Below are 25,309 nucleotides of genomic sequence, written 5' to 3'. Positions count from 1 at the left end.
ACCAATTAATTCATTCCTGGGTGAATTAAAAATGGCTGGCAAGGCTCCTCCTATTGGTTCAGTGAGCAGATGCACCATACAGCTCAGGGGGTCCCAGGTTTGATCCAGTCTGCGTTGCCAGCTGATCCCGGCCAGGGCTCCAAGTCCTGATGAAATATCCAGTGACATCTGATGGAAAGAATCTGGCTATGAATGTCAGGCGAGAACAGGAATGGGCAGCAATGGACCCACATTCAAATTGGCTACCAACACATTATCAAGGTTTGCACATGAAAAGTGGCAACTTTGATGACATATCAGTGGACTGTAGCCAGCTATGTAAACATACCACCTTCAAAGAAGAGGGCAGAAAATTGAAAATGAATCCCAGAGATGCAAGGGGATATAAACCTCATGATTCTATTGCTCAAAACTGCTTCAGTTTCACTCAAGTTATCTGAACAGAACCCTCCAAACCTCATTATCCTACAAATAATTTAGTATTTTTCAGTTTTTTTCACCTTCCTCACCAGCTTCTCCTACTATTTCTCATCAATTCTGTCTCTACTCTCTTAAACCAATGCCTAGATCTTGATATAATGCATAACATATTTTCCCCAAAAGATTCTTACTGATTGTATTGAAAGGTTACTAGGCTAATACTACATAGAAATCCTTCTTATATCTTGAAGAACTGGAAACAGTGGTAATTGATTAAAACCAGTAGTAAATGTGTGGAGGACCCAATCTGATTTTTAAAACAATTTTTAAATGATTTGGAATCCAAATGCTTATCCACAAGGCACTTTGAAGTGATAATATAATTCCCCAAATTTCTGCACTATATGCCTAGACTACAGTTGAAGTACAGTAGAGGGAAACTTACTTTGCATGTGGCCTTCCATATCTGACTTGGCTATGTTGAATTTGGCATTGGATGTCAAAAGAAAAATGTTCATTTGTCCCCAGTATTGACATTTCACTTGAAAAACAAAAATAAGTTAAAATCGAATAGAAACGGCATGTTACAACATGAAACAGTATTCTTAATTGGGGAAACATTAAAAGTACCAAAAGTGGACTATTCCTCATTCACCAAAAGGTCTACTGCACATACCATAAACTACCCAAGTCAGCATTTGAAATAAGATAACCCATACATCTCTTACCTTTAAGAATTTGCAGTGTACAATCCATAGGCCATCCATAACCAGTTTTTAGTGGCTTTGTCAGCCATTTGATAATTCAGCAGTTTGGCAAGTCATTTCTGAAACACCAAAATCATGGTTTGCAAGTCAAACCAAACCAAACCAAAAACACACTATAGATGTCAGGTGTTGGGAAAGGCTTAGCACACCTTGCACAGACAGGTAATTGCTTAAAACTAAAGAGAAACTTACATTTTAAAACTTCAGTTACAAACTTTATTCAGCCTTTTTTACTTTGATACATTGCAACTGAACTGGTCAGTGGGGGAAAGTGTAGTGGAAACATCACAGTATTATGGATTAATCTAGTGGCTAGAAATCTCTTAAAAAGTGGACAGGCAGACCACTGATTTTCAAAACAGCTCAACAGCATGTTGAATACAATGAGCATATAAATTCTCTTGCTTTTTGCCCATTTAAAAAAAAATCCAGATTTAGCAAATGTGAAAAACACTTCATACTGTGCAAATTTAATTTAAAAACCCATTTCATTCACCAACTATACTGTATAAATACCCTATTGTAGGATAATTGAAACCATTTTCTTGCTGTTGAATAGTGTGAAAGTATACCAGAAAGCACTGCATCTTTAAATCCTTAAAAAGGTACAAATATATGAACGTAATATTGTTGCACGAAAGGAGCTTCACAGTTCTACTATCTGCCCCCTAGCAGACATCTGTCTCATCACTGGTGATAAAGCTTTCAGCCATTAACCCCTGTGCTCTAGAATTCTCTTCGACCGCTTGATAGAACTTCTCTCCTATTTCTTTCTCAGTGTCCACCACTCCTGTCAAGTGCTTTGGGACTTGGCTCAGTTCATAGCACTCCTGCCTCGGAGTCAGAAGGTTTTGGGTTCAAGCTCTACTACAGACTTGAGCACATAATGTAGACTAACACTTCTGTGCAACCCTGACAGAGTGCTTCATTGTCAGAGGCAGAGTCTTTTGGATAAGATGTTAAAATGATGCCCCGTCTTCCTGCTCAGGTAACTGTAAAAAAAAATCCCAAAGCACTATTCAAAAAGCAGCAAGTTCTCCCAGTCTGCTGGCCAACATTCCTTCCCCAACCATTGCTACAAATGTGGTCTTTTATTCATTTGCGAGGCCATGCTGTGCACAAATTGCCTGCTGCGTATACCTACATAGCAATTGCAAAAGTAATCTATTGATTGTAAAAGTGCTTTGGGACATCTTGATGTGATGAGGTGCTACTGAAATGCAAGTTCTTTCTCTCCTGGAATGTTTTGTTACATGAAAGGGGTTTTATAATTAAGCTGTTCAGTAATCACTGGATAATGATTTGGAAACGTTTCACTTTACAGGTGCTTGAGGCAAGATAATAAACCTTAATAACTGTACCAACTGAAACAAAGATTATAAATAGACGCAAATACCAGCATTTTAAAAACCCCTAGTAAACCTTTAATTAGAGTTGTTTTTACAAGACAAATGACAAATTACATTAAACATCTGAACTTTTCGAACTTCTGGATATTATACACCTTCCCATCTGTCTTGCAGGTAGGGATATTGTCAATCTTAACAGTTATAAGCAAAATAAGCTGCATAATGGTACATATTACAATATATAAATGTACAATGTTTACATAAAATGAAATACATCATAGAAGCTGGAAAATTCAAAGATGCATCTGCATCAAGCGGTGCCCCTTTTCTTGAAAAAAATGCCACATCCACTTTTACATTCACTCTTACAACAGATCAACAATCAGGTGCACCAAGGGTTGGCCCAAAAAACATGAACAATATCAACACCATCACACGATGCACACAAGGTACAGCAAGATTCCTTGCTTTACTTTTAGTACAACTTTTTAACCAAAGTGCAACAAAAAGCTGTACAGAACAAACTGGTTAGTTTTCTAAGTGGAACACTTTAAAACTGGGAATTAAACTACATTCCTGTTCAATACAGTGCCTGTATCAAGCACACAAAGGTAAGGCACAGTAAGGCTCTGCTGCAGGCAGTGTGCATCATGTTTACTCTCAGTAAATTGTGCATTTGTGCAATTCCATGCTGAAACGCTCTTAACTGCAGATTACGACCTAAATTCAGAATAAACAGTGAATAAAAGCAGGATTAATGAATGTGTAAAACTATACTCATTCTGCAAATTGTTCCATCATTCAGGTTGCTTGTATTTACTTATTAACGAAGGACAGACCAAGTTGCTAATCAAAATACATAAGTAAATATTTTGTTTTGCATTATTTTAGAGTAACCTGCACATTGTCATTCTGCAAACTGTGACACTTCACACAACACTGCTGGTTTTCTCCTTTCTGCATGATAGTGCTATTTTAATGCATATTTAATCCAGATATATTTAGTACACAAAATAAAATCAGATCTTGTCAAGCAGACAGCTACACCATAAAGCTGTCCCTATTGGTGTTCAAGTTCATTTAAAACAGCTCTGTTGAAATGTGCCCTATATTTTTTGTGTACTCTCTCTCCCTGCTATTACCCATAAAGTTTCCCTACTATGCTATCTGTAGCTATCAGATGAATATCGTGTGCCAAACTGCTCACACAAATTTACATTCAACCACTGCAAATCAATAGTATAAAAATGCAAAAGGTTTTGAGCAGTCAAGTGAGACCTGTTGATATCCTCTCCTATAGCTCTGTGGTCAAATACTGATTGGACTGTAGTGTACATGATTAATGTCTAATATACTCCTAAAAAATATCATTCTTAAGTTCCAGTAAACAAAACTGTTCATGCCCAGTCCATAGCCTAAGAATTAATAAACATTGTATGAGAGCCGTATCTTGTTTTACTTCTTTGCCACTACTTTTTCCCCCAATACACCAATGCTACAGATAGCTCCTTTGGAAATTTTCTCCAGCTTCCTGGCATCTTGACACAAAAGATGCACTCCTTATAATACAAAAAGTGTACATATAAAAGCAATAAAAAGGAAGACAGAGCATTCAAGCAGTACTTCTCCTGCTGCAGTATAACAGTACTGGCAGGGGTAGGAGAGGTCTCATGAGGCTCCTTGTGAGTTAGCTGTGTTGGTCCGAAGACGCAGATGCGACATTGAATTCATGTACCTATTTGATGGCTTTAAGGGAGTGTTGCAATGGACAGCCTGAGGAAAACGATAATGGTAGCGATCTAGTCTCAGATATTTTACAGTCACTAGTTTTCCTGAAAAACAAAAACGTTAAGTTCATTAAATGAAGACTCAAGTATGCATTATGCAAACAATTGTTTATTTTTCACTACAATGCATTTTGGTGAATTGTGCATTATTGCACAATTAGCAGCAATTGACTACAAAAAGCTTCACCATTTCCGTTACTTCGGCCTTTTAAAAAAAACAGCTACCACCAACAAACATAAGTGCAGCTAAAAAATAATAATCCCAATTGCTACAACATACTGCAATCCAAGGAAAAAGCAACAGTTTTGGTAGACTTTAGAAGGTAAAATTTGCCCCACTGATGCTCAAAAGTAGATTTTGGCAATGCCCATCTCTCTGGTTTATATGGGGAAGTGCTGGGCCTCTACATGACACTTCCCCCACAACAGCAAGGCTAAGATAGTTAACTTACAAGAGGTAGGACTGCAAATGTAAATCTGCATCTTGTTTTCTGTAGCAGTGTACTGCATTCCAAAGTGCAATGCAACCCCTCCCACCCACCAAACACTACTCTGGCTGCTAGTATACATGTAAAAGCAATAAAAGGGTGAACAGAGCATGACTGATTTGCCCTTTAAGCTTTATTCCTTGTGAAAGGTTCCTGGCATCAATTGTTGATTTTAATAGGATGCTGAACTCTAAGCCAGATTTTGTTTAAAATTTCCTGTTTTGAATTCGGCAAGTTATTTTGTAGTTTGGAACTTAAATTTTAATGCATCTTACCATCAAACCAAGAGCCATGAAGTGCTTTAAAAGCCTTGCCAGCATATTCTGGAGAGAGACACTTTACGTACACACAACCCTGCAGCAGAAAGGAGGGGAAATTACTGCTCGAACAAAAACAAGGAAACCACATCAATTACAAGAAAAATTCTCAGACATTAAGTAAACCAGTTAGGCACACAGCCAGACATCAAGATGAAATCAGAGTATCTGCATATAAAAAGGTAGCACTCCCAACCTCTCGTGAGTTTTTATCCACTGCAATATGAACAATTCCCTCATTATCACTGCATTTTTCTAGGATTGCTTCCTGAATTGCAACATGCCAGTCATCACCCATTTCCCTGTAAAATACAGAAAGAATTAACGATAAATATGTATTTTTTTAAGAAGTAAATGGAAAAATATAGATTTCAAGTACAATAGAAACCAACCAAAAAATATTACAAGCTCAGAGAATCGGATGACTTAGTAGGACAGACACTGGCCGTTCATCTTTAGATCTATGAATATCTAAACTCAGATTATGCAATGATTGGTATGAACAATCCCATATATGCATCACGTTCTCCTTTCTATTCCTACAGATAGGAGTTTTATATTAGTTGTATAACTAGGCCTAAATCTCCTTTACTGAAACTTAAAATTTGGCCATTTTGTGCAATTCATCTCCATTTCCAAATCTCTTTGTGCATTCCTATCTTGTGACTCATTTTCTTGCTAGCACATAGAAAAACTAATGGAGCAGCAGGCCCACTAAGCCAGCACTACTACTATACCTTGAATTTGTTACCATTCTAGTGTGAATCAAGATAGGCCTATTAAAAGAATCCTACTTCGAGATTTGTCAGGATAGCAGAGTTTGAAAAGAACTGATACGGGAAATTGAAAGTACAGAGAATAATTTTACTTGGGCATCCTTTAACCAATCAGGAAATCACAAAATACTGAAGCGGAGGTATGGCAGAATGGGCAATGAAAAAAAAATCTTCTTGCATAACTAATCTTTCGAATTTAATTCATACATTTAAACAAAATGGCTAAAAAAGAACTTTCAATGGATGCTTAGTTGATTACAGTACTATTATAAAATGATTATATTAATTATGTTAAGTATCATCACTACTTTGTGTCTATCCACGTTCCTCAGTCTGATAAAAATGAGGGTGCAGAAGTGCAGCTACAAACCCATTTCTTGGCATTCTAACACGCTACATTAGTGCATCAATACTTTTGCATTGAAAAGATAATAAATTAAATTGGGTTGAGGAGAAATCAATATCAACTCAGCAGCAGAAACCTGAAATTCTGACTTTGAACTTGCCTTTACCCCTATAACTTTGATAATCAGATAAAAATGACAGCTGAACACTAAACTTAACTTGTACTAGTTTCAATAGTTACGTCAACTTATAGAACGAAAGCTTCTGAATGTGTGTCATTACAATTTGCAAGCTATTTTTTATTTACAACATAAAACTGGTTACACATTTGCATCTTTAACGTGCTGGTACACCTATGATCGCTTGAAAACTGCAGTATTCCTGCACAACTCAGTAGAATCACCGCAACTCATCAGGTACTTACATAACTGGGTCAAACATGTTGCGAATCTTTAAACAGGGTGTCAAACTGTTAGGTGGAGAATTTCTTCCATCAAGGTGGAAGGCTGCACAAGAAAAATTCAGAATCTATTTCATGCTACACTAAAAACACACAATTTCTCAATATATTTCTACAAAAATCGACCACATCCAGCTGTACAAAGAACTATGAAAACACTAGTGCATTCAAATTAGCTGATTTAAGTTAAGAGTTCATTTGCCAAGAAACAAAAACTTGTGTCTGGAACATGTGTCCTAATGACTGTGGGCAAATGTACTGCTAGGATTGCTCCTGAAGATTCCTCATTTGCACCAAGTTAGTTATCTCAGCCACTGTGGAACTGGGCCATTGTAACTGGCTTTAGTTGGCGTATGAGAGTCCTGAGGATTCCCACTCCCTATTGCTGTACAGCATCAAATTCCTGGCAGTATGCACGTGTGGACATCAGATGAGTGCTGGATCAGATCTGCCTGCAATGCCCTTCCACCCCATTGTCAAAATGTCTGCTGCCACTTGCCATCAAGGCCACGTGAGCATTATTCCACATGGCAGCATTGCAACTACTATAAATTGAACCTAAAAAGGCTAAATTATATACTTTGTAAGGACTTCATAATTCAAATTGTTGCATCCCCCACATACCAAAGGAGTTAAGACTAGCTTCATTCACTCTGGGAAACCATCTTGCTTAGTGCACACAAAATATTCTGTCATGACATCACAAGCTATTAGTGTCAGGTGCTTGTTTGCTACCACATCCTATAAAGCCCTAGGACCTGGGCCATTGGGTTAGTTTGTTTTGACCTGAAGCTAAACTGGAAGTGATTAAGTACCAAGCCCTAGCTCTCAAAAAAACTACAGCACTGTAGGGCATGAAGCGATGGCTGAGTGGGACTGCAATTTGTGAAGAATGCATCTATTCAAAAAGAAAATGTAAAACCTTGCAAGGTGGGTAATTTTTCTTCTTCACATAATGTAGCAGCGTACTAAAAGTAGCCCAAATTCAGAAGGAGGGATGCCCCTACAGAGGGACCGTAACACCAGCTGCCAGGACAGACCTGACAAAGACAGCCATATGCAGCACTCAAATCTAGATAGTAATGCTAAGTAAACGTGTGGACATTACTTCATGTGGCAGCCTTATATCTACTATAATACAATTGCAACTTGATTGAAATGCCAAAGAAACAGCAGTGGAATGACCTTTAAACTGCGCAAAGATTCTTCCCTACAAGATGGTAGCAGTGCAGATTGCATTCCACTATCCACTGCCTGATCACAGATTTGCTTTGGGTCTTTCAACGATAAGAAAAAATTAACCAATAAGACTTCCAAAATTGCTTCAAATGAGACACAAAGTAACTTAAGCTCTGAGTATCTACAAAATGAAAACAATTCTCCACTTGCAATTGATTTGGTGGCATATAAAACTTTTGTATAACTATTTCCTGAATGCAACTTTTGTAAACACTCAGTGAATCATAAAAAAACCCTGGTTAATATACCAAATCAAATATGACTAAGCTACAAAAACTTGTAGTTCACAAACTCCGAGCTGAATCTGAAGTTAATCTTGCAGTTTATCGCACACAAAACTAAGAATCATATATTCAGAGGTTCAAACAGTGGATGAATTAACTTGTGAAGCACATTATTAAGGTCTAAATTAAAAACAAGTGAAAGCTACTCTAGTCAGGTTCCAAATTACTTGCACAAAATAGAACAGGCATTCTCCTTATGAATTAAGTATGAATAGATTATGAGACCCTGAAATAAATCATATGAACCCAAACAGAACTGGGTGTTCAACTAATTTAGCATTCATGCCAGAGGTGCTACACAATATGAGGGATATGCTACAGAACTAACCAACTTTATAAAACACAACTGCATAATATTTTTTCCACTTTTACTGGACAAACTAACTGAGGTTCTATCGCTGAAGGTGAGAAACCCTGCTCTACCTAATCAACCACTTTTCAGATATGGAGATCATGTGGGTTGCCTTGGGTTAATTATTCCTCCAGACAAGATGGCGGCGGCTGAGGGGGTACTGATTCAGGGTTTATTATAAGTGCTTTTGGTAGCGGGCATGGCTTTGGTGATTCCCTCAACTCTGGTTTTACACCGTATTTGAACTACCACTGCATGAGTGACCCAAAAGGCCCCATTGGTAGAGGGGACTTCAGAGCAACTCTGGATTCTCTCAATCTTTTTTGTTGAATACTGCCTGCCTGAAAAAATCTCAGTCATTGGAGTAAGGGGTATATTTTGCCTTTGACATGTGTTGCAATTGGCACCAACAAGTTCCCACTGATTGGGGCTAGCATTCCCCTGACATGATCTAGGTCAGCAAGTTCTCACTGCCACCCAACAGAGAAAGCATGGATACATTCGGATTAGTAACTTAGAGTCAAATTCTGCTTTTATCAAATTCTCCATTTTGCCCTGAACAACATTTAACTTACCCACTATTTGCAGGTGCTGGCTGAGAACGCAAAGCAAATGTGGTGAGCAGCAGTCATGTTTTGGCAACAGCTCACCCATCCATAATCATTAATGGACTACTATATTTAGCACAGTATTTAAGCTTTTGACATAAGTTGGTGTCAATATACTGTCCCAACTGTGAAGGCAATTAGCTTGTTTTTATTCAGACAGCCTATTCTACGGATCACTGCCAGATGTACCAAATGATAAACAACCAAGCTTTTGGTAGGGGAGGGGAGGGGAGGGGAGGGAGGGAGGCAAAAACATTGCAATGTGTTAAAATACCAAATGTTGTGCCTCAGTCCCTTATTTGTACTGGTTTATTTTGCCTGCTTAAAGTGGAGCCTGTAAATAGGCTAAGGTCATGATCGGTTTCTTTTTCTTTTTGCTTTATTCATATGCATGTCCCATCGTGAACAGTATTTTTTTTGTTGTTCTGCAGTTGCATTGATCTGTATTAATCAGTGCCAATGCCCAATTCCTAGGATGCAGACAGTTTGGAAAAAATTAAACCTGCAATTGTGAATTATAAGGACCATCTAAGCTGATCTATATCTGTGGAGAGGCTGGGGCCTTGCAATAAGAGGGGCAGAAACATACTATTTTTAGCTGAGGAAAAACACAGCCTTTTCAGCTGGGGAAAAACAAACTGGTGCAGTGGCGTGGGTCCTGGAGCTTTATAGACCATGTTTGTTAATGCCGATCTGCAACGTCACGACATTTTTATGTGCAATTTAAACAAATGAGTTCTCCAGATCTAAACCAAACTAGGCTTAACTCTGATGGTGTGTGGAGGATGAAGAATTCATCTTTCCAGTTACTAACTGATCCCAGTGATATATGGGGAGACTTTTCTTTTAAATCATATCTTCACAGAAGCCTATTAAGTACAACACAGAAATATGGGGTTAGGGTGTATATGCTGGATGGACAGACATGTGTCACACCAAATATTGATTAAAACAGATGGGGAATATCGATATAATAAAAAATCTTGCCCATATCAAATCAGCTATGAAATGGAGCATCATGCACTTCACATATTTTCAGATAAATTGCAATCCATTTTAAAACCAATAATTTGCAACTATTTATGCAAAATCGAGTCTGTGCAATGTGTTCTTAACGTTAATGCTATGAACCACCAAATCATGTGATCAGCTACATGAACCATGCCAAGCAGACCAGCTAAAAAAAAATGGCATTTCACAACTTACTGTCAAAAGTTAGACTGATCAGCACTTACTTTTAAAAAGCACAACTGGAGAATATATATATATATATATATATATATATATATACACACATACATACATATACACACACACACATTATATGCCAAATTTATACCTTTTCCTTGCCATACTTTGGATGGTACAACTGTTATTTTATCACAAGCTGAAGGTGGTTGAGTCCACCTCCAAACTAAGAAATCTCCTCCTCCTATTCTTTGGGTTTCTTTCCGAATACGAGACTCATTGGTTTCAAGAAAATCCACAGCTCTCTCCCATGCCTTTTTCATTTTTTTCCTGCAAAATTCCAAATAAAAAACTGCTTACTACAGAAATGCAGTGAAAAAAATTTTGAACTGTTGTATTAGTTGAAGGTTCAGTTTTTGTTCTATAATATTAACTTGTCTTACCTATTCTGAGGTGGTATTAGTGAATCACGTACATGGGGAACAGGCAAATAGGGCTGCAAGTCCTTATTTTCTTGGCAAGCTTCATTATGGCTTCTTAAAACATCTAAGCAAAAAAATCAACTAGTGTCAGCCACCATTTACTTAGTAAGCATTTCTTGCATTCATCATCACAATCTAAATAGACTTTGATAATAAATTGAAAACAAAGGCCGTGGCATCAATTTGTCTTATTAGTCAATTTTACTAGCCTTTAAGCACAATCTACAAGTGCTAGATACCTATGATTTTTTCCACCATGTCATACATCTGTCTCGTCTCTGCCTCTTCCTTCTGCCAACGATACTTCATGTAATGAAGCACTCCCCACACAATTCCCACACCTACAAGTGTTACAAATAAATACAATTAAAATCAAAGAAGCTCCAATAAAATTGAACATTGTTTTAAATTTGAAAAAGCAATACACAGCCAGTATCTCAAATATATTTTTGAATTCAGCAGCCTAACATTCAAAAATGTGTTACACTATGCATTAATGCTTTATTTATAAACACTTGAAACTTCAGACAACTATAAATAAGTGAACACCTTAAGCATTTAAGTTATAAAACTGCAGCCAACACCAAATGCATGGTTCTATCAATCAGCTGCACTTCAAAATAAACTGCCTGACTTATTCTGTTCTGGTGGCAGCAAAGACACATTTTCATGGGTCTTATGAACTGTCGCTAGATTCACAAGCTCCCCTTTTACATGGCATCTGACAGAACAGCACAAGTAGTTTCTGTAGGACGGTATAGTACTGCTCTCTTGCAACAGGAAAAGCAATGTCTCCTGAATATCTGGGGACTCAAAAGCACAATGGTCCTTTCAACTCTGAGAACTGGGTTCAAATAGAACCCAGACTGATTGGATGAAAGTTTCCACCTTTTCTTTTGGCTGTAACAGTCCGATGCGAAGTTAGTTTGGTCAGTCTCAACCCAGATTTAGTGAGCAAAGCTCTTCAGCAGATCATTTGGTACAACTTGCAGTCGAACTGAAAGACCATTTGCTGCCATGGGAAATAGAAAAGTTCATACTGGTGCAGCTGGGCATGGACACAGAGTAGGAGGAGGTTCACCCTGTACATAATCTACTATACTTAGCCTTCGGGATGGGGGAAGGGTGCTTCTTATCGTCACTAGATGTCAGAAGTAATGAGTCCTGCTTCACCATCTACACCTCAAAAATCTTTTGGTGGCCCACACTCTTCCCAGGTTCCTGTCTTATGTTTTTAAACTGGTCACAGGCAGCCTGGGAGATTTTTATGCAGAACTCTTGTTCATTCCTCTCACCACTGCCCCCCACCACCGTCCAAAAAAAACTGTGAAGTTCAAATTCAATATGAGTTGAGTGATGCCCACAGTCCACCATCCCATGTACATCATTACAGACTGGAAGGGAAAGAGAACGCCTACACAAAAATCTCTGCTCCCCAGCTATCTCTCTTGTAGTTTCTAAGCATAATACAGGAAGGTTTCTGCTCTTCTGATTAGTCAATACTCTTTTTACAATATTAACGATCATCAGCCACACTGAGAAAGGTTCTTACACCCAAAACATTTAACAAATCTGCAAGTGCATGAACCTATCTTTTTGTAATATTTAGGATTATGTGGCAATTCAATAGAACATTCCTCCCATTTAAACAGGCATGATGTGGAGATGCCGGTCCTGACTGGGGTGTACAAATGTAAATTAAACAGGGCTGCACATTGGTGCTGCCCACATACTTGGGGAACCCAGAAGTAATTTGAGCTGGGGGGACGGTGAAGGGAGGAAGAGGGGAAAATGGAGGCACCACAAGTATTTCCCTTATGGCCAGTGGGTGGGGTTTGTATTATTTTAGCTGTTGTGAATAGCATCATGCCTACAAATGGTAGCTGGCTGCATTTTTAAACTTTGTACAGTTCTTCCTATGAAAACATGCTCAAGTCCCACTTCCTCTGGCTTCCTCGCCAAGTCTCAATGAACTTTCAAGTCCCTTTCTTGCACAGCAACCCCCCCACCCCACTTTGGCCTCCTGATGGATGATATTCCTTGTTGCTCTTTTAATGAGAGTCAGTAAACATTAATGAGTCGGGATGGGGGTGGGGGAAGCAAAGAGGGCTATCCCAGCTTCACTTGTGTTGAAAGTGCTCTATTCTCAGTAGTGGGAACAGAATAGTTTCGGAATACAAGGAAGATGGAATAGTATCACCTCCCAACAGTATGACCAACTTTCTTGCCGAGAGCCACTAGTATGTACCACGGGTGGAAAAGTGGAGACTGGGATATATAAAATAGATAGGGAGGAGAGTAAATCAGCAAGCACAGTGCGAGGAGGCATATGATTCCTACACCGTGTTAAATTAGCTGAGGGCGTTAGTGGGAGTACAATGATTAGTCTTAGTGGCTCTGAGCTAGAGAGAGGAAACATGATCACTGTCCAGCAATCCCTGCTGGAAAATGCAGAAGTCTGGGCCAGGCCAAGATAAATAAGGTCGCTGACATCAGGCCTTAAAGAGTAGCCTATTATGTGAGGTATTAAAGGGCTGCTGGGACCCTTGGAACAATAACCCCAATGGGAGAAGGGAGGTGAGAAAGTGGAAAGACCATTTGTAGGCATGATGCTATTCACAACAGCTAAAATAAAACAAACCCCACCCACTGGCCATAAGGGAAATACTTGTGGTGCCTCCATTTTCCCCTCTTCCTCCCTTCACCGTCCCCCCAGCTCAAATTACTTCTGGGTTCCCCAAGTATGTGGGCAGCACCAATGTGCAGCCCTGTTTAATTTACATTTGTACACCCCAGTCCATCACCGGCATCTCCACATCATGCCTGTTTAAATGGGAGGAATGTTCTATTGAATTGCCACATAATCCTAAATATTACAAAAAGATAGGTTCATGCACTTGCAGATTTGTTAAATGTTTTGGGTGTAAGAACCTTTCTTGAATTCATCAAGAAATTTGGCCTGAAAAATTTGTTGATCATTTCCCCAACTAACCTGCTCAAAAAAGTTCATGTTGAGGCCCACTTTTGAAAGGAAGATAAGTGATTAAAAATTATTTAAGACCGTCAGGCATGCAACTTCCAATCACTAATTTTTAGTATTCTGCAAATCTTGGTACTATTCATTACAAAATGATGTCCTTGTCATGCAACCTGGGTATCCCACAAAATTAATATTGTATGTTTCTACCATTATCCAATATACTCATATGCACATTAAACTGATAATGCAAGACACAAGAAACCATCTGATAATAGTATGAATTTTTAGCACCAAGCATAAGATGCATTACTTTATAGTACTGGAAAAAGTATTACATTTGTGAAACTCACCTACGAGGAATATAAACATTCTGTGAAGTACAGTTAAAAATGCACGACGAAAGCGGCAGATGAATGACATCTGTGGATGGGTGGATTCCAGGTACTGTATTTCACTCACATCATTTACCTCTACATCTGAGTCACTGCCAAGCAATCTGTTCATTAAAGACAAGACCTAATTATTATTGGGCCTGTTGCTCTGAAAATGTTTTTGCAACTGCAAATAGGTTTTGGGCTCAAGATCCACCCTCAATGAACAAACTCACTCACTTTATACCAAAGTCATCTGTACTCTGTAAAATCCACTGGAGTGAACCATTAAATTTCTCTTCATGATTGGGATCAAGGACCTGTATAAATCAATATTAAAAAAAAACAATTTTAATTATATAAAGCATACACCTTTAGAATTCTGAGATCATGCTTATCAGGCTATCAACCATATCCAGGTAGTTTTAAAATTGGTAACATCTATGTAACGCATGTGTATTAACTAGTTAGGTACAGAACTACAAAGAAAATCTAATTTCTCCCTCACCCAAAAATTCTGCAGAAAGTGGGACTTAGTTATTTATAAAAGGATTCCCCTTAAACCAAATTTTTGGCATCAAAAAGCCATCACCATTTTGCTCAATCATACCCATTAACAACCCACTTAATTGTGCAAATATTCTAGCTTTTCAAAGTAACCAACAACCAAGTGGCACTTCTGCACCAATATCAGATTTCTACCATCATACAAGCAAATTAAAGGAGGAATCATGTCAATCACTTCATAACCTATGAGTACACAAAGAAAAAAAATTGGCTTAGAGAGTTAATAAATCTCGAGTTAAAAATACTGCTGACCAATTGTAGAATAATGAACTATATACAGATTACAAGTCTGTTCAAAGTATTAGTCACAAAAAATTGCAAACTGTCACAACTGAATTACAATTCAGGGCTGTTAACAATAAAAGAGCAACGGCCAAATGACTGAGGTAAGTGGTTGTAAACAGTGGACAAATTTCAAATTCTCACATCAGGCTCCATTCTTGATTAACAATGATTTAGTTTCATTCCATTTATCAAAAAGCCCTACTTCATGACAAAAAAACCAAACAAGAGATATCTATTTTCTTAAAATCTGGTGTTTCATTCTACAAGGAGGGCAGGAAGAATTTGTATGACTGTCGAAAATTGACACGACGAAATGAAACTCAAACAGTGAGGGATAGTAACAGACTTCAGGAGAACATAGACAGATTGGTGAAATGGGCAGACACATGGCAGGTGAAATTTAATGCAGAGAAGTGTGAAGTGATTCATGATGATAGGAAGAATGAGAAGAGTCAATATGAAGTAAATGGTACAATTTTAAAGGGGGTGACCATGTGTACGTACACGGTTTTGAAGGTGGCAGGACAAGTTGATACGGCTATTAAATAGGCAAACGGGACCCTTGGCTTTATAAATAGAGGCAGAGTACAAAAGCAAGGAACTTATGCTAAACCTTTATACAACACTGGTTAGGCCCTAGTTGGAGAATTGTGGCCAATTCTGGGTGCCACACTTTAGGAAGGATATCAAGGCCTTAAAGAGGATGCAGAGAAGATTTACTAGAATGGGACCAGGGATGAAAGACTTCAGTTACGTGGAGAGACTAGAGAAACTGGGGTTGTTCTCCTAGCAGCAGAGAAGGTTACGGGGAGATTTGATAGAGGTGTTCAAAATCATGAAGGGTTTTGATAAGAGTAAATAGGGAAGAACTGTTTCCAGAGGCAGACGGGTTGGTAACCAGAGGACACAGATTTAAGGTAATTGGCAGAAGAATAAGAGGGAACATGAGGAAAACATCTTTTACGCAGCAAGTTATGATGATCTGGAATGTGCTGCCTGAAAGGGTGGTGGAAGCAGATTCAATAACAACTTTCAAAAGGGAATTGCATAAATACTTGAATGGAAAAATTTGCAGAGCTATGGGGAAAGTGCAGGAGTGGGACTAATTCGATGGCTCTTTCAAAGAGCTGGCACAGGCATGATGGGCTGAATGGCCTCCTCCTGTGCTGTATCATTCTATGAATCTTTGATTACTGCAGTAAAAATCAAAATGCACATCTTTTCACTCTGTGAGGAACAATGGAATATATCTTCAAGCAATGAAAATTGCCTCCAGTCACATGAAATCCAAACTCCATGTATGCTGACTGCTTCTCCACTTTTAAAAATTGTTAATTTGAGGTTGACAGTAGAAGCAAACCACCAACTTGTGACAACCAAGACCAAATCACTGATTATATACAGGCCACTTATCTAGAATGGTCAGCTTTACATGAGAAAACAATCACATAGTTCTAATGCACAATGGTCTCACTTGCCCATTTCATTAAAAACATCTTAAATACCAACAGCATCTGTTAATATCATCATTGCAGCTGTTTTCCAATGGTCATTTTCATTCTAATTAGAACAGGACATCAATCCAAATGTTTATAATTTTCACATTTATTCAGAATAACATTGCATGAGCAGCCATTTTAATTTCTACATAGTTATAAAGTCTGCATGCAATTGTTCGAGGAAACCTTCATGGCTGTTGTTCACACAAGAGGGTTCCCCATTACAATTTTTTAAAAAAATAAGTGCATTCAAAGTAGAACTGCTGTGGGCATGAGTTATGATTAGTTCACGAGTGGATACAAAAGTCAAGCAATATAGATTCTACTTCCAACACTTGGCAAAACAGGTTTTAATAATTTTTTCTTCTAACTATTTTAAGGGATACAGATTTTCTCGTACCTTAGCACTTATATAACTAGAAATACAAGTATTCTATAGCAGAGAATTGTTTTAAGCAGTGCATGTAATAAAATGAAAGCTATTGTGCAAGGAAAAGATAAACCCTGAAATAACTTACAGTTACATATTCAGCAGCATCTTGGACAGAAAGACTTCTGTTTTTATAATGGACATGATCTCCACAGTCATAGTCTCCTGGGATTAGAAAAAAAACACATCAGCAATCACAATCAGGTTGGTATAAAAAGGTAGATGATGCAAAGTAGAATTAAAATGAATGGCAAAAAACCCACTAACGTGTTTGACAATCACAAGATGCAACACCTATCATGCCAGCACACTGCTTTTAATGTCATCGGGCTGCCTTGACTTCATCATCAATTCTGTAGACTTCTCAAACAAAAGTAGTTCACTCTGTTTCTGCTGACATCTTTAATTACTACTTCATAGATCAGGTATTAATGACTAGAATCTAAAAAGAAACAGTCTTTTTTTAAATTCTCCTTTCATATCCTTCTGTTCATCTCTATTACCTCAGACTCATTTACTTGATTACTTCAGTTTTCTAATCACTTACTTTAATTCCTCCATTAACTGTTGTCTTTCATTCTTATCTTTCACTCAGCTCCACTTCTATCCCATCCAAATTTGTGGCCTCTCTTTTTTAAATAAAGTGTCCTTTATAAATACATTACTCATATTTGTCATTATGACCATAAGTTGCAACCCAAATTTGTCTGTCACATACTCCCTGATCCCAAGCACCTAATTGCAGTGCACAGGTGCTAAATTTGATACCCATTATATAATGGTACACAGCTGGATACAGTCAACAATGCTGGCTACTTATATCTGGGCTTGCAAGGAATCAATGTTCAGATACAAGCATCTAATGAAAAGTCTTTCATATACAGATATACATGGACTACCAAACTGTTTTGATAATGAAATAAACTTGGCAAAAGTGAATCAATGTTCAATACTAGATGCATCAGAATTAAAACCTCTATAATATGAGCCCCCAGTGGATTACTAAGACATTCAGATAAAAGGTCCAGGGCTTGATTCCTGTTCTATACTAAACTAGTTAATCTCAGCATGGGCAGCAATTCAAGTACTACAATTTGCCTCCGTGCATCTGAGCTGGAACTGTTGGGGGTGAGAAGGGCGAACATGTGTCACAGATCATGCTCCTAATTCCTAATCAGTGATTCCTGATGGAATGTGCACATTTTTTGACATCTAGTGAGGACAATAATAGCTGTGACGCCCCCCCCACACACAGTTGAACACCCCATGCACATTCATTGTTTAGGCACACCTATGAGAAAACAGACAATTTGGGAAGGTACAGGATAGCTGGATGCCAGGGGAGAAAAATCAAAGAAAATTAGCCCCCCAAAAAAATCAAAGTAACTAGAAATGTGAACAATATCTAGACAGAAAAATCTTATGTAGAAGTGGTTGTGGATTCAATGCAGAAGCATGCAATTATAAAAAACATGCAAATATCATTGTACAGCAAAAAAAGGGGTGAACTTTATAAAAAAAACTGGTGCAAAAGGTGTTACATCAAAATTTCAACTATATTGTTAAGGGTGGGGTAAGTAATCACACATACAAGTAAATTCTATCATGCAGTTTTTAAAATTAATCCAACAGCAATGAAGGACGGGTCATTATAAAACTGATTAACATTTAACAAAGACTAACTTATTGAAGTCAAGTCAGTCCTTGAAGTCATATAAACATATGGAGGTATAAGCTGCAGCTGAACAGAACCAAATCTGTTGGGAGAAAGTATCCCATAATTGGATGGAAAGCAAAAACAACTGAAAGTTGTTGAGGAATCAACTTGGTGTTGAAGTATAGAATATTTATGATAAGTGAGCCAACAGTTTCTATTATGACTATTACTTAAAAATCAAATCCGAGGAAAAGAGAAAATTGCCTGTCAAGATAGCTGGAAACTCAAAGAGGAGGTTTAGTTACAAAAATGTCATTTCTTACATGACTGTGAAAACAGGAATGGTGGGCAGTTTGTAGCAGACCCAGCTCCAAAACAAGCCAAGAGTCCAAGGGGAGTGGCTTTATGGCACTTAACTGAATGTAGCATCTTTAAGTTTGAGATGATCACATGAATTAACATAAGCTTGCCCCTTTAACTTGCAATCAGGAATTGACGTTACAATTATAAACGATAATTAAGTCATTAAGTATTGGTTTAATTGAGGAACTCATTTTATAGGCAACAAGATTCTCATGCAGGTTATTTTATCACAGGGATGACATGGCTGAGCTGATCCCATTCCTCACCTGATGTCCACAGAAGTGCATTTCCAGCAGGGATCACTTTATAGTGATCAGGAAAGGAATCTTGAACAATTCCACACCCCCCCCCCCCCCCCCCTCCCACTCCACCTCCCAAACCTAGGGGTAACTGAAGCAATTGTGGTGCCTCTGCTGCCACCCTAACCAAGATCAGGGAACTCAGCACAGCCCAGGTCAAACTTAATATCTTTCTGGTCTGTACAGCTCAGCTGCTCACAACCGTAACCAGCTGAACCAATAGAAAAGCCCAAGATATAGTACACTACATCTAAAAGCAGGACTTTTTAAAACTGACATTTGCTATCGAAATGCATTTGCTATCGAAATGCAATTACTGGGTATTATACAAAATAAAAATGATCTCATCTACTCAGTTTTGTTTTAAACCAGTCAGTCTGAGCGAGAATATAAAAAAATACACAAAATGCCAATTTTCCTACCACATTCACACCCTTAATTATGAGGACAATCATCCTTTCTGCTCCACCTAGTAGATAAATAACAGATGGCTATCAAGTCAGTCCCCACTATAAACCCAGCCATTAGCAAAAACTGGCTCTACTAATATTTAGATAGTGCACATTTCAGCATTATTTTTTAAATGATCTGAGAAAAAGTACATGCTGTAATGGAAGGTTCTTAATGTGAAAACAGTACAGCGGGTAATTTTAAACTTTCACCACAGGGCATTAAACTGACAGTAATGGGTCCCGTTACACACCACATCTGATTTTCCTTTCCATTGACTTCAATGGAAAGGAAAACCGGATGACACGTATAATGGGGGCGGCTGATCCGCTGCTGCCAGTTTAACGCTCGATGGTGAAAATTAAAATCTATGCCAGTATTACTACACAGTTTGATTGCACTGCTCTGTCCTATGAGGGTTATATATTTGCCACAGTTCCCATTAAATAATTTAGTTGTTCAACTGGTTTTAAGTTTGCTGTGATTTAAATTTTGTCAGGGATGTGTCTGATATGCAGTTTCAGTGGGGAACAGTTTGCAAGAAAATGCAACGTGAATTACAAAATTCATTTTGGTGATTTATGGTGGCAGGACTGAAATTTTAATGTTTTTGCCTGGGTTCAACTATTTTGTACATTTGGGAAGTTGTCTTTTAACTGTGGAAATGGATCAAGACTAATACAAAACAGAGGACAAGGCGTACAACAGCTATCCACCAAGGCGTACAACAGCTATCCACCAAGGCGTACAACAGCTATCCACCAAGGCGTACAACAGCTATCCACCAAGGCGTACAACAGCTATCCACCAAGGCGTACAACAGCTATCCACCAAGGCGTACAACAGCTATCCACCAAGGCGTACAACAGCTATCCACCAAGGCGTACAACAGCTATCCACCAAGGCGTACAACAGCTATCCACCAAGGCGTACAACAGCTATCCACCAAGGCGTACAACAGCTATCCACCAAGGCGTACAACAGCTATCCACCAAGGCGTACAACAGCTATCCACCAAGGCGTACAACAGCTATCCACCAAGGCGTACAACAGCTATCCACCAAGGCGTACAACAGCTATCCACCAAGGCGTACAACAGCTATCCACCAAGGCGTACAACAGCTATCCACCAAGGCGTACAACAGCTATCCACCAAGGCGTACAACAGCTATCCACCAAGGCGTACAACAGCTATCCACCAAGGCGTACAACAGCTATCCACCAAGGCGTACAACAGCTATCCACCAAGGCGTACAACAGCTATCCACCAAGGCGTACAACAGCTATCCACCAAGGCGTACAACAGCTATCCACCAAGGCGTACAACAGCTATCCACCAAGGCGTACAACAGCTATCCACCAAGGCGTACAACAGCTATCCACCAAGGCGTACAACAGCTATCCACCAAGGCGTACAACAGCTATCCACCAAGGCGTACAACAGCTATCCACCAAGGCGTACAACAGCTATCCACCAAGGCGTACAACAGCTATCCACCAAGGCGTACAACAGCTATCCACCAAGGCGTACAACAGCTATCCACCAAGGCGTACAACAGCTATCCACCAAGGCGTACAACAGCTATCCACCAAGGCGTACAACAGCTATCCACCAAGGCGTACAACAGCTATCCACCAAGGCGTACAACAGCTATCCACCAAGGCGTACAACAGCTATCCACCAAGGCGTACAACAGCTATCCACCAAGGCGTACAACAGCTATCCACCAAGGCGTACAACAGCTATCCACCAAGGCGTACAACAGCTATCCACCAAGGCGTACAACAGCTATCCACCAAGGCGTACAACAGCTATCCACCAAGGCGTACAACAGCTATCCACCAAGGCGTACAACAGCTATCCACCAAGGCGTACAACAGCTATCCACCAAGGCGTACAACAGCTATCCACCAAGGCGTACAACAGCTATCCACCAAGGCGTACAACAGCTATCCACCAAGGCGTACAACAGCTATCCACCAAGGCGTACAACAGCTATCCACCAAGGCGTACAACAGCTATCCACCAAGGCGTACAACAGCTATCCACCATTCGTAGAGGACGTGGTATTGCAGTGGTCTTATGTTGCTGCTGATGTTATCTTCTTTACCTCCAGAATGGAAGGGAAAGTGCAGAAGGAAATGTTCTGGGTGTGAAGTTATCACATTGTGTGGCACTCAAAATGTGCCACCATCTATTTAGTTCCCTAAATTTAGTTCCCTAACATCACCACACCAGATTTGTGAATACGTTTACTGCCAAAAGATAAATTTTTCATGCTGCACAGATAGTACAATTAAATTGAAAATGTAACTTTGATTGTTCAGTATTTTCTCAGCACTCACAGATCTTGAATCATAAAACACACTAACTAGGGCAAGCCAAAAATGTTGCCATATAATGCAGTATTGTGGAGTGGAGTGGTTTAATAGATATGAAGTGTAGCTGTATTGGGAAACCGAATTTTTATGTATCTGAGAAAACGGAATTTCAGAAGTTAAATTTAATATCGATCACAATATTTGTTCAATTGATATTGAAGCAAATTACCACCCGTACAATAAAACAGTATTGTCAAAACATGTTATCAACACTGCACCACAGAAAGTGTCAGATTAAAAATTTTGGATTGACAAGTTTGACAATATTCTCATTCATTATCTATGACAACTTCCTGCACACACTGTAATGACTATCAATACCCTAAAAAAGGAATTTAGCACACACTATAGAAACATAGGAACTAAACTTCATATCAGAACTGGGCTTTTGATAACAGAAATTATCAATGGCCTTTGTATACTTGAATGTTGGTCAAATTAGAAATTTTAGCCATATTTACTTGTCACTGTCTTATTTTAAATGCAGCGATTTTCCTTTCTGGTCTTCGGCAAGATTTTTTACGTTTCTTATTTTGTCGTCCTTACCTCAATTTACATTCCCTTCCTTCTTTTCAATTACCATTGGTTCATTACCTTGAATTAAATTCCTCAAATTAGCCAACTTTCCTAAAGTAAAACATAGATGATTACCACTCCCCCCCCCCCCCTGAAAAAAACTATAGATATTGATTTCATAAAGCAATTTTGAATGAAACAATTTCCATCATCCCAATCATTTAGGGTCAAAGTTTCAGTCTTTGAGCCAGGCAGACCAGTAAAATCACAGGTTGAGTCCCCGGTACATGTGGTTTGCTAAGGCAGGACAGCTACAGGGCTGCTACAATTGGTCTTAGAATCCATGGATTAACATAAAAGGGGGAGACAATTGGCCAGGATTTCCACTCCTGGTTGCTATGCAGTGACCCCCTACTGGAACTGTGTGGGGGATGCTGGGCGTGGACAGGATTGGGTTTAGCTGTGATGTCCTCCACAGTTGGACAGCATTCACATGAATAGTAGCCACTTTGGTAACAAAGTGCAACTTTTTGCCTGTGGAAACACACCCCAGTGTAAGGATGGGAAGGGGAAAAATTGGAAATGGGGGAAAAATGTATGTCTTACATTGTCACTGCTTTGCAGCCTGGAAGATCTAATTAAACTAATTCTTGTGGTATAATTCACTAATGCCAATGGATCTCCTGCGTTATGCTTCAGCTGTTAAGATACTGTACACAAAAAGACATGGTTTTTCCACTCCTAACCTTATTTACAACTGAATCTTCTCCCAAGAAATGTAAACAAATATTAAAAGTACCTCAAACAATCTAAGTCTACACAATGGTTTTGAAATACAAACTGGAGATACTAATCTCGCCAGTTATCCATATTTATACTGCACATGAAAGTGCAGCATCTACTTAGTTGACTGCAGCCAAAAGTGTGCCTTTGTGACAAATGCCTTAAGGTATCAAATGACCAGATATATATATATATATATATATATAAAAAAGTTCAAAAAAGTTAAGGCCTTACCTGCTATTTTTGCAAGGTGATCATGCAGTCTATGAAGAATAATCAAAATTACCCTTCTTTCTTCAACCTAAATGAAATACAATTCAAAAGTTATCTGGTAGTTGTCTACAGCTTGCAGAACAAATGCAACCACTCCACGCAATGTTAATTTTTTAAAGGAAAACTGAGGCATGCATTTTAGGAGAAACCTATTCTGAAGAATGCAGAGATTTAAAAAAAAAACAAGTCGGACTGTAAAAGTTTGGCTGTGTTTCTCCTTCCCACAGCATAAATGGGTGCATTTTCTTTTCTCTAATTTTTCGTTAGCTTTTAAGTAACCAAATATTTAACTATACTTGCAGAACAAAAAAAGTTTCGGAAAAAAATACCATTTCAAATTCATATGCAAGTTACATGATTATGTAAATTGCATGTTTAAAAAAAGTCTTCTTTTTATTATTTCCATCCATTTTTTCTAAACAAGAACCTGGCATCAGTAATTGCTAAATAGCAGAGCAAAAGCACAAAATGTCCCTATAAATAAATGTAATATGCATAGAAAATGCCATTATATTTCTTCACATTATTCTTGAATGTTACTACAATCCTCAGGTCACCCTCAATATCCCTAAATGGACATATTCTGAAGACATTGTAAAAGAGCATTGTCATTAAGTGCAATTAGTGTATTAGTACCAATACATTAAGTGGGGGGAGGGGGGGGTGGCGGCGTGGAAGAGAGTATTTGAGATAATGTGATCTAATATGTGATATGCTCCTTGTATGAAACGCTTAATTCACCCCTTTAAATTGCTCTCACCTCTCGGCATTATACAGCTCACAGTGGTCTCGCCAAACACAACCCGAATTTGGAAGAACAATAGTTAAAGTTCTACTGCTGGTATTTTTCACAGTTCAAGTGGACATTGTAAGAAAATGTCACGTACCCATTATGTTTTACTGAAGCAACAATGTTTACCCTCACTATTAACGTCCATTATAGACATTGTGTTTAAAGCCACCACATTTGTCGGGATCTTTTCCTGGCAACGGACAGTAGTGATAATTTGTTTTTTTCTGGGGAAATCGAGATCAAGTCCTCAAGCAGCTTAAAACTGATCACGATGTAAATCCAATGCATGTCATAGGTCAAATGCTTTGTTTTTCCAAACATCACTGAGTAGTGTGGGAGAAGGGTGGCTCTCGAGAGATAATGGGTTTTAATTTTCGCACAAACAATTTTACTTAGTGTGAAAACTATTTTAAGCTATATATAAATATGAGTAGAACTTACCTTATCATCTATTTCAAATGGCTGAGATTTTACTGAAAAGGAAAAAGAAATCATTAATGGTCATGAAAATTTAAAGAATTGGCTACTGGCTCAGGAGTTAAAGAATTTTTTTAAAATATAATCTACGGTTTTTTAAATTCTGATTAATTATACACATGTGCATGGATCAGCTTCAACATTAGATGTCATATTGTCAGCTGCTAAGGCAAGAGCGAGCCTAGGTTGATTAGTCCTACCTCCGTCTGCAAACTTTAAAGGAAAATTCGATAGATAGTTGAGGGAGTGGGCGATTGAGAGGTATTAATTTTTGATAGGAAAGTGCAGGAAGACTACACTGTATGGACTTTCACCTCTCTGT

At 38.5% G+C, this 25,309-nt stretch overlaps 1 protein-coding gene across 2 annotated transcripts in view; it reads right to left on the bottom strand.

Annotated features, from left to right (window-relative positions):
• Positions 1 to 2,588: 2,588 nt before the first annotated feature.
• Positions 2,589 to 25,309, bottom strand: part of lemd3 (LEM domain containing 3) — a 47,297-nt gene continuing 24,576 nt past the window's right edge. The window contains exons 2-14 of one of the 2 annotated variants that reach the window (XM_067999476.1): positions 24,952 to 24,983; positions 23,679 to 23,745; positions 17,083 to 17,159; positions 14,454 to 14,533; positions 14,193 to 14,338; positions 11,102 to 11,203; positions 10,824 to 10,926; positions 10,532 to 10,710; positions 6,674 to 6,755; positions 5,325 to 5,430; positions 5,087 to 5,165; positions 4,272 to 4,368; positions 2,589 to 3,256 (exon numbers count right to left, since the gene is read on the bottom strand). In XM_067999476.1, the coding sequence (XP_067855577.1) occupies positions 3,250 to 3,256; positions 4,272 to 4,368; positions 5,087 to 5,165; positions 5,325 to 5,430; positions 6,674 to 6,755; positions 10,532 to 10,710; positions 10,824 to 10,926; positions 11,102 to 11,203; positions 14,193 to 14,338; positions 14,454 to 14,533; positions 17,083 to 17,159; positions 23,679 to 23,745; positions 24,952 to 24,983 (1,157 nt within the window). In that variant the 3' untranslated portion in view covers positions 2,589 to 3,249. Of the gene's footprint in view, positions 4,369 to 5,086; positions 5,166 to 5,324; positions 5,431 to 6,673; positions 6,756 to 10,531; positions 10,711 to 10,823; positions 10,927 to 11,101; positions 11,204 to 14,192; positions 14,339 to 14,453; positions 14,534 to 17,082; positions 17,160 to 23,678; positions 23,746 to 24,951; positions 24,984 to 25,309 lie in introns of both variants that reach the window. The other variant, XM_067999475.1, reaches the window with a different exon arrangement.

Source organism: Heptranchias perlo, chromosome 18 (assembly GCF_035084215.1).
Source record: "Heptranchias perlo isolate sHepPer1 chromosome 18, sHepPer1.hap1, whole genome shotgun sequence".
NCBI lineage: Eukaryota > Metazoa > Chordata > Chondrichthyes > Hexanchiformes > Hexanchidae > Heptranchias > Heptranchias perlo.
Note: the sequence above shows the minus strand (reverse complement) of the source record. Positions and strands in the feature narration are given on the sequence as shown.